This window comes from Coenobita brevimanus, chromosome 28, assembly GCF_032717465.1.
Source record: "Coenobita brevimanus isolate Jiangsu-jjx chromosome 28, ASM3271746v2, whole genome shotgun sequence".
In the NCBI taxonomy this organism is placed as follows: Eukaryota; Metazoa; Arthropoda; class Malacostraca; order Decapoda; family Coenobitidae; genus Coenobita; species Coenobita brevimanus.
In genome coordinates, this window is record NC_136981.1 from 3,406,534 (window position 1) to 3,424,871 (window position 18,338).

The following is an 18,338-nucleotide window of genomic DNA, read 5'->3' on the forward strand; positions in this document are numbered from 1 at the left end:
TTGTTCAATGTGAAATCCAGCAAGGGGCAGGATTTGTGTCAGCAGACACTATGACTGATTTGTGTACTCCTCCATGGCCTATATTCTCATCGGTTAAGGAGGCTCCTTAACACCTCTTCCTCAACAATTTATTCTTGGATATGGCTGGTTATTATCCTTTTGTACACTGTTTATGCAGAGTATGGCGACATTACTGTACAAGGATTTATATAAAACGGAAGAGGGCAGTAAGGTGCAATCAGCAAAATACTCATAAATTGCTTTGGAAAAGATGCTGAGGAGCTTCCTTAAATGACGAGAATGTACACCCATGACACATTTAAGCTGATGCTAAATTTTCGAGCAAATTAAAGGAATGTTGTCCTTGTCTTATGGCAAACTTCACCGCTCCAAGACTATGTTGTTGTTGTGGTCACAGGTTCATCTGGATGTGAGTCCAGTTGACTGCAAGAAAATAGCCATTTCAACCAGGTTCTTTTGAAGATCTATTGCTGAGACTGTGTTGATAAAGCATCTGTGTTGAGAGAGTGAGATGCATAAAGCATGTTATGGTGTACAGGGACCGCATTACAGTGAGGGAGCAATCCAGTGTAGTGAAGCTCCCCACACCATAACTGACTTACCTCACGCTCATAATACAGATAATCCTACATCATAACCTCAACGAGAGATCCCTGGGAGTGCTTGATTGAAGTGGTCAGTGTCCAACAGTCTACAAAGTTCATGTTGAGATGACCCTGGGGCCACAGCAAAAACAAACTCCCTCACCGACATTATTTCCTTACAGTAAATCTAAACTGAGACCCTGATTCACCAGCAAACTTATGATCAACTGCCTTTCATAACTAAGGTTTGTTTTTGCATGAACAAGACCTGAGAAGCTATGGTGCCTTCATTTTCTCGTCCTTCCTGGAAAAACAAGTTTTAATTATAAAAGGGAGCTGACTGCAAGTTTTAACAAATTCTGGTTACAGATAGTTGTCCATTAACATTAGCTACTTAACCATTTTACACTTAACAGTAGTTAACATTAACTGATTTACCATTTTACACTTACAACAGTTAACTGTAATACAGAGTGGCACTTAAGTTGCTTTAATGTGAGTTACTGTATGTATCTATTAACATGATGTTCAATTCCAAAGGTTATACAGGGTGTCCAAGATATATTTACTTCTAAGTAACTCAATCTCTATCCCTCCTACCAAAACAAACCTCCCTTTCCCTAGTACTCCCACACCCCATCCTCCCATCTTGTTCAATCTTACTTTTCTCATTCTCCATTCAGTTTTGTTTCCGTACACATCTCTTGGTTGATCTTTCACTCTCCAAGAATCCAGTATATCCAAACTACATAAATAAGTCCACTTTTTATACGAGCACTCCACACTCATAGGGTTCTATTCTTGTGGGCTCTGAAGATTGTCATGCACCTCTTCCTTACTGATATATTTTGTATAAAAACTTGACTCTTTCAGTATGATGACAGATTCATTATTTCATTCTTGTTACCACTCAATGAATTAAATGACGACGCTAGCAAGAATAAAATAAATAAGGCATTATCACTGTGAAGGAATTAATGTTTTCTTCTACATTACTAAAGTCTTCAATATGTACATAAATTGCTCTAAAAATATACAATACAGGCGAATATTAGTCTTACATACAGATATATAAAGGTAAGGAAGAAGCACCTGACATATCCTAAGGTCTATCTATCTATCTATAGCCTGACGCCCTAATCCCGCAAAGGGTGGCCACAGACAAAATGCCTCCAAGTCGCTCTGTCACCCACCATTTGACTACCCTCCCCCCAACTCACCCCCCCCTCCCTCATATACCTCTCAACTCCATCCCTCCACCTCATCCTAAGGTGATAATATATATATGATCTATTATTTCAAGGATGTGCTACGCTCCTTATGGGGCAACAAAGGATTGGATGATGAATTATGAACATGTAAATAAGATGATACTTTAAATATTTAAGCCATGCACATCCTTCCAGTGCATAGTTATGGAGTTAAAAGCATAATAAACACCCACTTGTGACTTTAAAGCAACTTTACAATAAGTTATGAGGAACATTCAGTAAAAATATGATTACATTCATCAGCAACTTAAGAATGGAACAACTTTATGTAAAATTCGGTCATGATTTCAATGCAATAAATTGTTCAAATGCATGAAAGTTAACCCACATGTTGAAAACACAATTTCATGCAACCAATTTCTTTAAGATAAACTAGATAAAAAATGCACAGTGCTTCTACATTCCACAAATCTTTAAATACCTTGTATGTGATGCAAGTGAAGCACCACCCTGTATGTCAACAATTAGAGGCTGTGGAGTAAGGCAATCTTGTTTCTCATCCTTGGAAGCAAAAATGAAAGAACTGTTGTAGTGTAACTGGATGACTTACTATAGTGTACCTATTTTCAATGACTTCAGGGATCCTCTTCTTGAAAATATTGAGCTTTAACCAGTGTATATATATATATATATATATATATATATAAAATGTTCCGACACTTGGAAGAGAAAATGAAATAACTGTTGGACTATATGACCCACTTACACAACAGTACCCATTTTCATTGAGTTTTAGGGCCTCTATTTATATAATGAGCTTTAATTAACACCAAAGACACAACTGATGTTAATGGATGACTGAAAGACCACATGCCATTGCAATGCAATATTTTCAATGACTTTCAGGGCCTTATTCTTGAAATACCTAACCTTCTTGAAATACCATGACATAACTAATATCAAAACAAAACTGACACTAATTACTATCAGAACATAAAATTAATGCCTTGATGAACAAATAAAATCTTATTAAATTATTTTCAATGAGTTTTAGGTCCATTTCTTGAAATACTACTAATGTTCAATGACACCACAGATAAAACTGACATTAACATAATTACCAGGGCAAAGACTTTACTCAATGGTCAGAAGACATGGCAATTCATTATTTTCAGGGATTTCTTAATTCTACAGCCCAGTTTTGTACATACTAAGCATTAATCCCAACAATATGCTGATGTAGGCATTCTTTATTTTTCTTTTTGGTTTATTCTAGTTACTGTCAGACGATTTTATTCAGTACACGATGGACTTTTCAAACTAAATGGTCGGATACAGCCTTAAGAATCCCCATCAATATCAAAAGGCCTCTCCTAAACTGAATACAAATGTTTGGTAGTAGTAAGACTAAACTACCGGATATAAAGGACGACATCTGGAATCATGAGGTTAAGAGCATTAGCTAACATCAACGACAAGAACTTACATTAAAAATGCCGAAGCATACCTAAAGGACCTAAAGGCTCAATGACAGCGGAGCAATTACTGTAATTATACTTAGTGACTTTTAGCGCCTCTTTTCATAGATACTGGGCATCAAACAACTGAAGTCAGGCATCTATAAACTAACTACTTTAAAACTAGATGACTTGATAACCCATAACTAGTGAATACATCTTGATTCTACCTAATAATCTTAAATATTTTTGTCCTTAAAATGTACACCGTAATTAAATGCCTTGTCCTTAAAATCAGCGTGAATGAATGACTCAATAACTGATGCCTAGGTAACTTTAACATTATATCTAATGATATTTAGTACCTTGTCCTTAAAACAGTGTATAAAGGTTATTCTAATGCCTTGTCCTTAAAATATACAGCTTAATTTAACATCAGAGACAAAATTTATGCTAAAATCATTCAAAGCACAATTATTTGAATTACAGAACCAAATATTATGGCAATTAAATACAATGAAAAACCCAGATTTAAACACAAACTTGCAATTAATTCCCTCTTATAACCCAGACTTGGTTTTGCAGGATAGATGAGACATGGGAAGAATCAGTGTTCTCCTTTCCTTATCCTACATGAGGTGCTGGGGAAGGATGCCTTCCTGTGGTGACAACAATATGATCATGCAGATATGTCACTCATATCCCTCCAAATCCTCCAAAAGGAGGATGGTGGATTGCCATAATAAGGCAACTTTGGCCTGCAGTCCACTGAGTTCACATCACAAATGAACCTGGGGCTACAATGACTTATTACTAATACTGTCCTTTGAGTAAAAGCCAGTCTGAGTCACAGAAGGGAAGTGATCACAAACTTTGCTTCTAAATCTTGCCCCAGCTCTTTCAACAACTTTGGGGTTATGTTCTTTAAATGTTGAGCTTATAAAATCATGTGGACAAATCTTCATCTAAAGTAAACTACTGAAGGACAACTATATGACTTTCAATACCCAGACACATTATGGATTCTTCTTTACTGACCATTTGTTTAGGACTTATAAAATACAGAAATGCCAGTATTAAAGATATAGAGGTCTGATTTTCATCAGTTCAGCACACCTTGTGGTTTGAAGCTTAACCCTGGGCCAATGTAACATAAGAAAATCTCCAGAAACAAAATTACATTAGTTTTTCAACAGCAGTTTCCAACTTTTCATACAACCATTACTGTAAAGGAAAAAAAAAGTAACGAATAATATCTGGGCCAGCAGTTCTGTCGTGCTTCCTGTGACCCCAAGAAAACAAGTTGACTGAAGTTCCATTCTGTGTCATTTATGTCCTAATACAATGTGACAGAATATGACACAAATCCCTTAAAAACTTTTGCCACTAGAACAATGTGAATTTGATACATTGCACACGTCACTGCAAAATGGCCCTTTAAAAACAACTGATGCTAATTATGCACCAAAATCCATGTGAAAGTTAGGATTATCACTTAAGATTAAGACCTGTATATGTAAGTACTGTACTTTACTGAATGCTGCTCTACAGTAGTAGTTTGATTACCCCAACACAGATGTCCTTACCTTTTAACGGGGGTGAACTTCTGTAAATTCAGTAGGATCCAATAGTGAAAACAATTCTATCAAACACAGCCAAGGAAGTACAAATAATCCTAAATCAAACAGTAAACCCAAACCTCTTCTTATATGGTTTTTGCGAACAGGAAAAAACCCACATCAGCAGAATTTACTTATGAAAAACCAAAAGTCTTAAGGGAATATCATTAGTGACAAGTACTTGGGGGCTTGAATGGTGAGTGAATGGATGCATGGCCCATTGGACTGGGCAAATTTGGGCTGTCTGGACGTTGCTACTCCTCACCCGGCCCTAGGGTGGGTGAAAGGAGGTCCGGATGATGATGATGATGACAATTACTATCCAGCAGTTGACTTTCATACCCCCTCTAAACCCAACCTCCACCCAAAAGTTACACCAAAGGACTCATTACATTTTTAACTAAGTAAAGATGCTGAAAAAAATGACACATACTGTATAAGTAAAAAGAAAAAATACCATAAAAGAATGATAAATAATGAATAATCAGCACACATACAATAAATGTAGACAAATTAATTTTGACTACTAGCACTGTACTTTATAAGCTGTAAGAAGGGAATCAATCCTCACAAAAAGAAAATTCTGTTAATCTGAATAAAGTCATCTTGGGTTAGCAAGAATAAACTAGAAAAGACAATGTCAAGCGGAAAGAGTCAATAAACATAGTACGCAAACTGAACATTCATTGAGTAATTATTGTATTGTTAATCATTATTTTCGAATATAACAGCTACCAACTACTGTATATCATACTCTAACTATATTAAGTGTTTCACATGACTATATATATTACTCTGTTTTTCAATGTTATATATATTACTCTCACATTACTGCAATGACTCATACATACACACATTAACTTAAAATGCCATATTTCTTGAACCAGAGATTGCAAGGGTGTAAGAATGCCATCAGTGTATTGACAGTCATTTGTGAAACCCATGATGATAGTAGAGCAAGTTTGGTTTCCCTGCCTCACTGCTGACTGTATCTTGTACAAATACCTGCAGGTTAATCATAGCTAATCCTCACACCTGTTCCATAAATTACTCTCAAGCACTTCACACTTCCATACACCTTCACCCTCTCAGGTCCAGGAGTACAGCTCTAAATGCCACAGTACATGCATTCACAAATGTATATATAAAACATCAATCATTTCCACATGCACTGGACCACCATCCTACTTATGTTGAAAAGTTGAGCACTTACAGAACAATATAATCCGTCTTTCTATTAATCTACTGCCCACTCTAACTACAATATCCGAATTTTCATTCTTAGTAGCCTCGACATAAATATCTTTGGACAATTTTATTCCACCTCAACTGCAGTTCATTCTTTCATCCCACACTCATCTTCATTAATATACTATTTTATCATATTCAACCTAAGAGTAAATAAGGCTGACCTATCATCTATCTACTAATTTATGTTAAGAGACTAATACATGGCAGACTCAACACATGATAATCTGTGAAGAACATGGAAGTCAGATTACCTGGATTACGAATAACACAAAGGCTTTACAGGCACCAGTTACTGTTTTGTTTTACTCAAGTAAAAACTGTCTAGCTCTTCGTTAACTCCTTCAATGCGATAATGTCACATTAAATATTTTCCTGCAGCCATCACAAGATTTTATGATATTTGAGATAAACCTCACATAGCTACTGAAGGCATTGGAATGATCAAGTCCCATGACCCAGAAATCATGTGATCCAAAAGGCCAAAGGAACAGTTCTAAACCTCTTTTTCAAACAACACTGATCTTATCAATGAAATTTTGATCCTAGCAGAAAAAAATTAATACAGAGTACCTGTGCTAATACTGTACTTTAAAATACAATTTTTTTTTTTTTTAATACTGTTTGGCCTGATCCCACAATCCCCTAATACACCATTTGCAGAATAATTCTTGTTACTGCCATATCTACATTCATTAACTAATCATCAACAGCTTAAAAATTAAACACCCGTAAAATGACAGCTACTGCATTACTGTAAACTATCAATTATACTAATCCTAAATCAACTGCCACCTCTCATTCCATTTCTGACCACTTTTCTGCCTAAGTATTTCCAGCTTAATCAATGCTTTATCCAAGCTAAACTATTACCATATTACTAGTTGCAACCCTTTCACTACGATGACTTATGCATTTTCTAGCTACTGTTGACCATATTATTCAGCTTGGAAAGACCTCTCATTATGAAAGGCTGAACCAACCCCTGTAGCCTGAAAAGTCATCCATAAGCTGAATTAAACTGAAAACAGCAAGAATGATTTGAAAAATGTCATTGTGCTGAAAGTGGTCAGCTTCTAACCAACTGTGCTCACCAGTCTGTTAAAAGCATATTCATCATATCACCCAATACCCACAATCCACTAACTACTATCTCTGGTCTTTCAAAAGCAATGTATCTTGTCATCTCGAAATGAACAGATTTCAGCTTTGGCTCTCTTTTGTTATCCTTTGGATTCAACAATCATCTATAAGTTCTCAGCCTTTGGTTCCCTCCGTGTTACTATTTCTCGACCAATCCTTTTGTATCCCATCAGGAATGAAAGGGCCAGGGGCTACACTCCTGTTCCCGAATTTAAGGCAAGGGTGACCAGCTGTCTGCCTCAGCATTACATTACGTGAGCAATAAACTCTACATAAAACAAGACACACCTACTGTACACTGACCAACATTTTATCCATCAATGCCCACCACACTGTGGCTGCATTCTTTTCAGATTTAGAGGCTTTCAAGCAACTTTTCTTTAGTTATTAATTTTGCATATCACACAGTACTATTCTGTTGTTATTTATATAGTTTCTAACAACATTTACATGCAAGAAATTGTTAATGTGTGATATGCAGAAATTTAGAAAAAGTTGTTAGGAGACATACGTCAGCTTGAGAGGTCTTCTAGCACCTCTTCCTCAGTTATTTTTTTTGTTATCCCACCTTACTATTCTCTTGTTACTTATCTAACCTCTATATTGACACAATTTGGAATATCTACATATGAAAGAATTTTAACAAGTTATGTGAAGAAATAAACTGGTAAGAATGAGATGTTATGGAGTCATAATTATATATATACAACAGAATATTAACATGCCAATACTGAAATAAACTGGCATGGCAGAGAAACAAACTGGTAACAAAGAGGTTTGAGAGCATTAATTACATACAAAAGAACATTAATGTGCCGTATACTAAAATATACAAATATGAAAGAGATCCTATGGAGCCTCCACAGCTGATGAGAATACAGCCCTACTCTCTTTATATTTTCAATCATTCAGTAGCTTTTCAACAAAGTTCATGACCTCTTTGTGTGACACCAGACCAATAAATTTACCTACCACTATGCCCCGGTGGATCCCCAAAACTGCTGGTACCGCTGTCACCTCAAATGCTTGTAAAAGGTCCACGTGGTCCTCCACCAGCACCTGTTAGAATTAATATAAATATTATCAGGATAGATTACAAGAGAAACAGGAAAAAGAAAAGATTTGGAAATAATATAAACATTATCTGGGATGATGACAGAAGAAAAATGAAATGCAAATCAATCAACCAATCTATCAACTCATATGATGCACTATGTCCTCTATTTCCAAACTGAGGTTGGCTGTGGTACAGCTAATGTATTTGATGGACTTGATGCTAAAAACATGTGCCAAAGCTAGCTACTACTTCCCAACAGTTTCTGGACGATACTGGGGAGAAAAAGAGGTTAAACATCTGGAAATCTGTGAGAGTCTCAGTACGGACTTTGACTAATGACTTGTATTCCTGCCTAAGAGTGATGACTGTGTGGTTGGTTACAAAGTTTGTTGCTGCACTTCTCTCTCATGGTAATACCTCTCAGGGTCCAAGATTGCCATCCATCTATTACCTGTACCCAGTTACCACCTGTTGAAAAAATACTGTACAGTATATCCATCCATCCATCCATCATCCAATCCTACGTTGCCCCATGAGGAGTGTAGGAGCCCGGGGCTAGGAAAGTTGGTCCTGACATTTAATATGAGAGTGGCCAGCCTCACTCATCCCTGAGTGGCATTATGTGAGCAATAAACGCCAAACACCCCTTGGATATAAACCTACACAGACTCAATCTGATTGGAGCACCTTAATTACCCACTGAACCACCAGGTGCCATAAATTGGTTATATGGGTATCACCCAACATAGTAAATGGTTTCCTGGTGTACAGGAAACTATTTGGCTGTCACTCTGTGTACAGTCACCCATAGGCAGAAGGACGAGGAAAGAATGAGGGAAAGGAAGACAGAAGAGGGAGTGTAAAGCCACAAGTAGGCAGAAGGAAGAAGATAGAGTGAAGGAAAGAAAGACAGAAGAGGAAGGAGGGAAGAGAGGAAAGGGCAGAACCCAAAGCAGCAATACTTCGAGTGTGTGGATGGTGACTGCCGTATCAGGAAACAGAAAATCTTGTGGTTAATAAGGCACAGGTGGACAAATTTTATGGAGGCAGAAAGACTAAACCAATATGTTAAAACGTTACTGGGTAGGAGAAATTATGGTAGGGTATGCAGATGGTTTGGAAAGTGAACCTGTGAGAATGGAGTATGGTACTGAGGAAGGAGCTATATGAGCTTACAAATGATGGATATGAATGCATAAAGTAAGTATGGTGGTATACATGACAATGGTTGCACCTATCTTCAAATCTGGCAGTTGACAAGATAGCGTTAGTTCAATGGGATTTTGTGAGTACCATTAATACAGTACACAGTCTGGAATGAAGCTGATAACATTACAAGCTTAAAGGATGGGTATTAGATGTAAGGCTTATTTCAGCATTTTATTTCCCACTCTATTTATTATTGGGAAATGGGTCTCCACTATAAATGTCATTGTCCCCATCCTGTTGCAAACTAACACCAACAATGAGTATATTGGGTAGGATTCCAAAAATGAAGTAGCCTGAAAAAGCAAAAAAGCATGAGAACTACAATCAAGTTTCAGTGAAATAGACCACACATCCAGTCAATCATCATTTCGACTCTCAAAATTCATGTTTCCGTCACAAGAACGATTCATAAATACAGTACCTGCAGACTAAGACTTTAAAATGTTTGGGGTTACTTCCCCATACCTCACCTCAGCCAAATGCAACTTTTCATTATTTTCTGAAGCAATCTGAGTGAGTAGTGGGCGGAGTGAGTGGCAGGGCTCACACCAATCGGCATGGAAGTTGACAATGACTGGCCGTCTGCTCCTCATCACCTGGGAACAAAGTAGTGATTATAGCTGGTCTGCTTTCGCCTGATGGAACTGAGCAACTTCATAACTTAAACACTACGTCATGGCTGTACAGGTATACCCCACTACATGATACTCCACCTTAGCGATGTAAAAAAAATCAACACCCTTCCCCGCCTTTCGATGGCCAGTCCCCGGTTATCCAATGTGAAAAACAGAAATTGTTAACCCTTGTGTACAGACAAAGAAAACAGAAATGCACCAAAGTGAATTGTGGTCTTACAGATTTGAAGAACTTGGAACGGAATTTGATGAGCTTTAGTTATGAGGCAGAAACGAGTCTTCTTATTGGGTGGATAAAACATTTTCAACCAGACCTAAACCCTATTGAGGTGTTTAAACAGAAGGAAAATATTGCATTAGGTAGAACGGGGTAATTTCCCTGTGAATGGTGGTTTTTGCTAAATACAAACTGTCTATCTATCTATCTATTGCCAGACGCCTCAATCCCGTTTGGGGTGGCCACAAACAAATCGCCTCCAAGTCGCCCTGTCCCCCGCCATTTCACTGCCCTGCTCCCAACTCACACCCCCCTCTCTCATATACCTCCCCACCCCATCCCTCCATCTCATCCTCGGCCTCCCCCTCCCTCTTCCCCCCTCCACCTCACTCACATACACTCTCTTCGTCAGTCTTTCACCCTCCATCCTCTCCACATGGCCAAACCATCTCAGTGTGTTCCTCATAATGCTTCCTATCACATCCACATCAACACCACAACGCTCCTTTATATCCTCATTCGTCAGCCTGTCCCTCCATGTGACTCCACATGCTCCTCTTAAATAACTCATTTCCACTGCTCTCACTCTTGACTTGTGACAAACTGTCACATATGGAATATTGTCATTTTTATTGCTTTATCTATACATTCAGCCATTCTGCTAAAGATAACTATGCTCATTTTTGTATAAAAAAAGAGGCCCATGCCACAGACTGAAAAAAAAAAAAAAGCGTCTTGCGGTGAAATTACCCCGCCGACAGGGTAATTTCACTGTGAACTATTTGTTGTTGTTACTGTTATAATATTTATTGTTATTATTGTCATAATACCATGCTTTATAACAAACATAACATTATAACTAGACTTAGGTGGTCTAGGCTACCACACAGTAGAGCCTATGCCATGTATTGGACGAACTTTATGCCGTTAGCATCCATGACTGATTTACTGACTCTCATGATTGGTAAGTTGGTGGGGAGGGGGGGACTCCCATGGCATGAAAGCATGGCAGGGTACTGTTTAGTTCTATGCATGTGTGTGTTTGTGTGTGATAACAATGCAAACAGTTCTGAACAACATTTAACCTGAAACATGTAAAAATAACGGGTAAATAGATTTTTTTTTTTTTCCAGTTTTTGTTGATGTAATAAATGCTGAAAATTTTTGGTAAACAATTTCATTTCTCCAACGTCATTTTTTGCACAATGGATCAAAACTTCACATGACGTTGTTAGGTCGGTATTCTCTAAACCTGAGCCCAACAGAAGCCGAATCCATGCAAGAGTTTGGGAGCTATGGGCAGTTGAATCTGAATTACTGGCGTCCTGGCCAAATTATGCTGCTGGCGAACTTACTCCGTTTTATCCTACACTTATATATAATAAAGTAGCCAGTATGGAAGGGAACAAGGGATGGTGTGAAGGGGTTAAGAGGGAGAAGAGGAGGTGGGAAGCTGCAGCATTAGGTGTGGGAGATCATTGTTCTTCCTCAACAAGCAATTTATCCAGATATGGGCCTAATTCATTTCGTTTCATTTCATTTGTAATGGCTCCAGCATGCCTACACGTGTCAGCCTTGGTCACCTAATGGTGGCTCTACAACATGTCCCAGCTGGTATGAGTATGCTAAATTTTCACACACACACACACACACACACACACACACAGGAAATGACACAAATTCCACTCAAGCTCACCTTATTTTTAAAATCATCCTCACTGTCAATGGTATAGACATCCTGCAGTGGCTGGCCCTGGTGAAGTGGTCTGGTGAGGGTGACTGAGTGCCCTGGAGTATGAGGTTGTCCTTGGGTAATATGTCCAGCTAACAGGGACCGTGCCATTAGCCCCCCTCGACCTCTCACTAACATACGCATGTCTGTAAAGCAATACAATATAGTAAATCCTTGCTACAAGCACAATTTTAATGATCTTTTTGGTTGTAATGTCCACAGGAAAATTACCCCAAAAATTCTAATAAAAGTTCCATTTCTACCATACCTATAAACCTAAATTGTTAATCTGTACCATGTATCAATACTGAAGGAAAATTATTTTTTTTTCAGGGCACATCTACATCATTATATAACTACCGTATAAAGCAAACTAGCTTTTTTTTTTTTTTTTTTTTTTTTTTTTTAAATGTGAGGAAGAAGGAACCAAAGGCAATACGGTACCTGTATTATGCTACTAATTATTTACAGCTGGCTCAGTTAAAACATGGACATCTGAAAGTAGCTATATATGTTACAGTGAATGGAGAGAGACTGGAATTGGTGAGAGTTCAAATACCTGGGTACAGTGATAGAAAAAAGGAAAATGTGCAAAAGAAGTGGAAAGTAGAGTGACACATGGAAGGAAGGTAGCTGGTGCTATAAAGACCTTGATAAGAAACTTTGAGTGTGCAGCTGCATGAGGCTTACATGAAGGAGTATTAGTGCCAACTTTAACATATGGATGTGAGACTATGGTGTGGCACGAAAATGAAAAGTCAAGAGTGAGAGCTGTGGAAATGGGACTGCTGAGGAATGTATGTGGTGTACAGAGTGGATAGGATACAATATGATGTGATTTGTGAAAGATGTGAAGAAGTCTGTGGATTCCAGAATCGAAGAGAGAGTACTGTACTAAGATGGTATGGTCATGTGGAGAAAATGGATAACAACAGAATGGTGAAAAAGGTATATCTGAGCGAATCTGATGGAGGGAGGAGGCGAGGTAAGCCGCAGAGAAGGTGGAGGGATATGGTGGATGAATGTGTGAGGACGAGAGCTATGGAAGTTGGTGAGGCTAGGGGACTGACAAGAGATCGAGCTGGCTGGATGAATGTTGTGAGAGGAAGAGCATGATCAGGGATTTGGCACCCCTTTTTAATGTGACAGCATTCACACTGACTCTATCAGATACATTTATGTGAAGCTACAGAATGTGGTGAAAGTTTCTGGCGTACCAGATAAAGCCAGGTTTCTGGGGGCTTGAATGATGAGTGAATGGAAACATAGCCCATTGGACTGGGCAAACGAGCTGTCTGAATGCTGCTACTCCTCACCCTGCCCTAGGGTGGGAAAGGTGATCAGGATGATGATTATAATATACAGCAAGTGATCTACAAAAGTGTAATAATTTTCTTTCCCTATGCATAATACTGTTTGGGTGAATGATGTGGCCCCCTGACACACCTGGATACTTTTCCCTTCATGGGACAGTTCTCCGATGCATGCAGGGATATCAAGGGTTGGCCATCATGCTGTGTACTGAAGCAGTACATTACTCCTATTGTCCTCATACAATTTCTAGATGCCAGGCAGTCTTATGAGTTGTTTCAATTGCATGTGGCCATTAAGGATGTAATACCAAGTGGTGGTTGGGGGTTACTGCTAATGCAACGCCACTGAGGTCACTCTCACCTCAAGTGTGTGGACTGATTAGCCATGCTCTGAGCCTCACTGCTACTGATGGGGCAATACTGTACTGGATGATGGATGGAATGATGTGTCCCTTAAGAAGGGAGATTTCTACCATGACTGTTAAATTGGCTGGATTCAGTAACAACAAAGAATGTACAACAAAATGCAACCTATAATGAATGTTTACGGTACAGGAGTAATTCACCAGCAACTCACCAGCAATAGAAATTAAAATGCACAGTAGGATACCTGTACTGCTTTGGGCTCCAGACTCCAGTCAAAGTGTAGGCTACTTCACATAGATCTTCTTTCCTTCTGTTCCGTACTGTGATTAGCACAGTTGTACAACAAAGAACAAGTGCACCATGCAGCTATGCCATTCACATTTCCTGTACATTCTTCTAAAAAGCCTGAGGTTATCTCAATGTGAAGTTTGCTCTCTCTTGTTTACACCTCTATTTCAAAACAATGCAGACCTTCTTTAATGAATTTATGTATGGTACTTTCTGCACAATGCAACCCTTATCATCCTTACATAAATATGCAACTCTGCCTTATGGTATATAGCTACTGACTTTTACAATATCAGTTTTTCAGTACATATCATGGAATGGGCTACAGCTTCTACCAAGTTTCAAAAGCTTAAAATCTGTTTTTCAGTGTTGTTATTCAAGGAATTTAATTTCAAAATGTCACTTGTTAATTACTCATTTCCATAAAGTGAGATACATGGCTTTATAAAGTCCAGCGCTTATCTTATAAGGCACTAGAGGTTGATGTTCTATATGGCACAGTTTGATCCTCCTAACCTTGTCTTGGGTTGCACTAGGACTTGTCCCTGGAGGCACTAGAAGTTGTCCTTGGAGAAACAGTTTAATCCTCCTAACCTCGTCCTACGATGCACTACAGGCTGCTGTACAACATGGCATAACTTGGTTCTCCTACACTTGTCCTGAGTAGCACTATGAGAGTTTGACCTTCTTGAGGGGTGCAGCCAGGATGGGTTGGGCACTCTCTGCTACCAGAACTGCCACCCCTGCCACTGCTGCCAACCCCACTCCTGCTACCACCACAACTCGGCCCACAAAGAGTTTGTCAGTCACCTGTAGGCAAAACACACATCAGTTAGCTCAGGAAAAAGAAGGACATGGTAAACAGAAAATTTATCAAAATAATGGAACTTCATCATAAAAGTGGGCAAGCTAGCAACACAGTTCTCAGTGAAATGGGCCATACACCAGTAAAGAAATCATTCGAGCTTTCAAAACTCTTGGCTCCACTTCACAGGCATACCATTCACAAATATTGTACAGGCTTATCTATCTATCTATCTACATATATATACAGGGGGGACCCTGAGGTATGTTACCCCAGCACAGCAATGGGGGTAGAAATACCACCCTACCCCACCGAACGATGGCCAAACCCCAGTATAACGATGGGTTTTGTTTGGTTTTTAACTAATTTCAATTATATTTTTTACTTCAATTTTGTGTTTTGGTTGATTTACAAACTGTTTTTAGACTTAGATTAATGTGTTTTATTCATAGGTGGGGTGAACACAGTCATTTTGGGGTACAGTTTACTGAGTTTGATTTTTTCCAGACCTCTTTTTGATGAGATTCAGATTTTATTTTTGGGTTTTGGTGGGTTATAAACTGCATTTAGGCTTAGTTTAGCTATATATATATATATATATATATATATATATATATATATATATATATATATATATATATGGTACATGGTACTATATACAATATATATTAGTTAAACATACTGTGATCATAACTAACATACAGAAAGAAAAAATTAGTGATCTCAAGAAATCTTTGGATGCACACACGGCCAGTGATCCTACTGAAATATCCTGCTACTTCTTAAGAGATTCTAACAAATCTACACGTAATTTGACTTCAAAAGGTGATTCATAAAGCTAAACCACAAATCATACATTATAAAAAAAAAAAAAATTATAATAAAATTAAAAATTATATAAAATGTGCTTCTTAAGTTGAGATCTTCATATCCAAAGCAAAATAAAATAATACAGTGGTCCTGATAATGAATACAAAGGCATTATATCAGCTATACAGTGCCTGATAAAATCAAAGTGTGCCGTAAAGCTTATACAAGTACAGTGACAAAACCAACAGTTCCTATAATTCTGCCTTCTGGTACAACAGTCTGATATTTCATTAAAAAAAAAAAAAAAAATAGCACTGGTATTCTATGTTGCTGTTGATCTAATTGTAGTTCCAGGTTTATGTGGATATGAACATGACAGACTGCAGGATACTGACCACTTCAACCAGGAACTCCCAGTGACTCTTTGCTGAGGCTGGAGGGTTGTGAGTACTGTGAGAGTGAGGTGTATATGCTTACGTGAATGCAACATATAAAGACCTATGAAAACAGAAGAGTATTTTTGAGAACCAAAATTCAATCACTTTTTGGGTTAATGGTAGAAAACTTGTGAAAAAAAAAAAAAACTAGTATCATTAAAAAATAAAAAGAAAAAAGTGCAAAAACCCTTGGGATACTGTAATAAAATCTTAAAAAGTACAGTACATTCATTCGAAAAAAAAAAAAAAAAAAAAATCTACGATAAAGTAATTTTTTTAGCCACACTAATTTCTGTGCAGCACCATTATAACCTTCAAAAAGTATGGTACTTTGTTACACAATCGTAAGCCATAGTTTTTCCTCGCCCTCTAATCATACCCCTGACTGGAGGGAAATCAAAGTTTCACACCGAATGAAGATCTGTTGTCTGATGTCAAGGTTCTCACTGGAAACTTTACGAGACTTCATAAGTAACAGTGTCATCATAAAGTATTTCTCATGTACAGTAGTCGAGCAAAGCTTTGAACTAACAGTGTCATCATAAAGTATTTCTCATGCACAGTAGTCTAGCAAAGCTTCGAACTACCACTTTCGCAATGAATGATAGATCTTTGCTTATTATAATGCCTCGGTTATGATATCCCTTGGGGCAGTGGCAGGAGTGGAGGGATAAAAAACAGAAAATATGGCTCTCGACTGTATATCCACTTTAGGAAAAAAATTATCTATTAAAAAAATTAACTTTTCAGCCATACCAGCTCCTGCGCTGGTGGCTGGTGAGGGTCACTGTGTTGTGGGATGAGGAGGAGGGTGATGGAGACCACCGCTGCGGACACAAGGATACCGACTGCTACCAAGGAGCGCCGGCGACTACTTGCCACCACAGCTCCCAGCACTGCCACCACCCACACCGCCACCAGCACTATGACGCCTGCACCCACACCCAGCAACACCATGGCACTAACTCACCAACCAGACAGCATGCACTCCCTTACATGCCTGCACAATATGTTAATGAGGCACCTTGGTATTAGAATATAGGCTAACATGTGACCATCACTACCATATACAACACGAATTAATGGGCCACTCATCAATAAAAATTACTGAAGGTACAGAAATTATTACAATATACAGTAACATAATAAGTCAATATTACGATATAATATGAACTGATGGGGCACAAAGTGTTAAAAACCATTAATGGGGCACACACTGTTAGATCTCATTAATAGGAAACACACTGTTAGAAACCACTGATTGGGCACAAATTATTAAAAACTATTAACGGGATATGCATTCTCAGATATCAATAAACTATTAATGGGATATGCATTCTCAGATATCAATAAAGTTTTCACTATGATGACATGCTTTTTATTTTGTTCTTGCAAACTCAGCCTTGGATGATTTTATTCAGCATAGTTACAAGAGACTTTTCAGACTAAAGGGATTCCATATGACCTTCATTAAGCTTTCAAGAACCACACACATGATATCTTACCTAAATTGAATATGAATCATCTGTAAGAAGAAAGAATAAACAAAAGATCACTGGACTGAAGGGAATGCCATTTGTTACTATACAAAAACATCATCATATGTCATAATACAACAAAAATTAATTGAGCAAAAAACAGGCAGATTTATTCAGCTTAGGAGAGACTTTTCAAACTAAGAGGATTAGATAGGGTGTATTCATCTTTCACAGACCCCTTCACAACAAAAAAGTCTGCTCTAAAATGAATAAAATCATCTGGAGGTACCATATTAATAACAAGAATAAACCAACTGAGTATAATACCTAATTCAAGAAGCTAATGGTTTATCAATCTACAGCCACATACTGAATCCATAACCTCAGCAAGGGTGGTCACATTAAAAGTAACAATAGTGCACTTTAACCCAGTCAACATGATTACATACTTTTACATAATTCTTGCTACCATTAGGCAATTCTCATCAGCCCAGATGAGATTTCTTGTATATACTGTACTGACAAAGTTAATGACAGCTATGATGATAGTCTATGTTTAACTCCTCCATTTAAAAAAAAAGGCATTTTCTTGGGTTAATAATAGTTGTCTACTTGTAGAAAGAAAAAAAAAAAAAACACTACCACAGTGAATATGTTAAGGTAATTACTCCGCAAACACCTGCTCACAATTCTGACATTAATATACTA

At 37.9% G+C, this 18,338-nt stretch overlaps 2 protein-coding genes across 2 annotated transcripts; both read right to left on the bottom strand.

Annotated features, from left to right (window-relative positions):
* Positions 1 to 8,183: 8,183 nt before the first annotated feature.
* LOC145394637 (thioredoxin, mitochondrial-like) lies at positions 8,184 to 14,742 on the bottom strand. The gene is made up of 4 exons (XM_080268419.1): positions 14,617 to 14,742; positions 12,098 to 12,279; positions 10,020 to 10,145; positions 8,184 to 8,342 (listed from the first exon to the last, which is right to left on the bottom strand). The coding sequence occupies exons 2-4, from the start codon at positions 12,275 to 12,277 to the stop codon at positions 8,184 to 8,186; spliced, it is 465 nt and encodes a 154-aa protein (XP_080124545.1). The 5' UTR covers positions 12,278 to 12,279; positions 14,617 to 14,742.
* Positions 14,738 to 17,109, bottom strand: LOC145394692 (uncharacterized). Its single transcript, XM_080268469.1, has 2 exons — positions 16,909 to 17,109; positions 14,738 to 14,910 (listed from the first exon to the last, which is right to left on the bottom strand). The coding sequence occupies exons 1-2, from the start codon at positions 17,107 to 17,109 to the stop codon at positions 14,770 to 14,772; spliced, it is 342 nt and encodes a 113-aa protein (XP_080124595.1). The 3' UTR covers positions 14,738 to 14,769.
* Between the last annotated feature and the right edge of the window lie 1,229 nt (positions 17,110 to 18,338).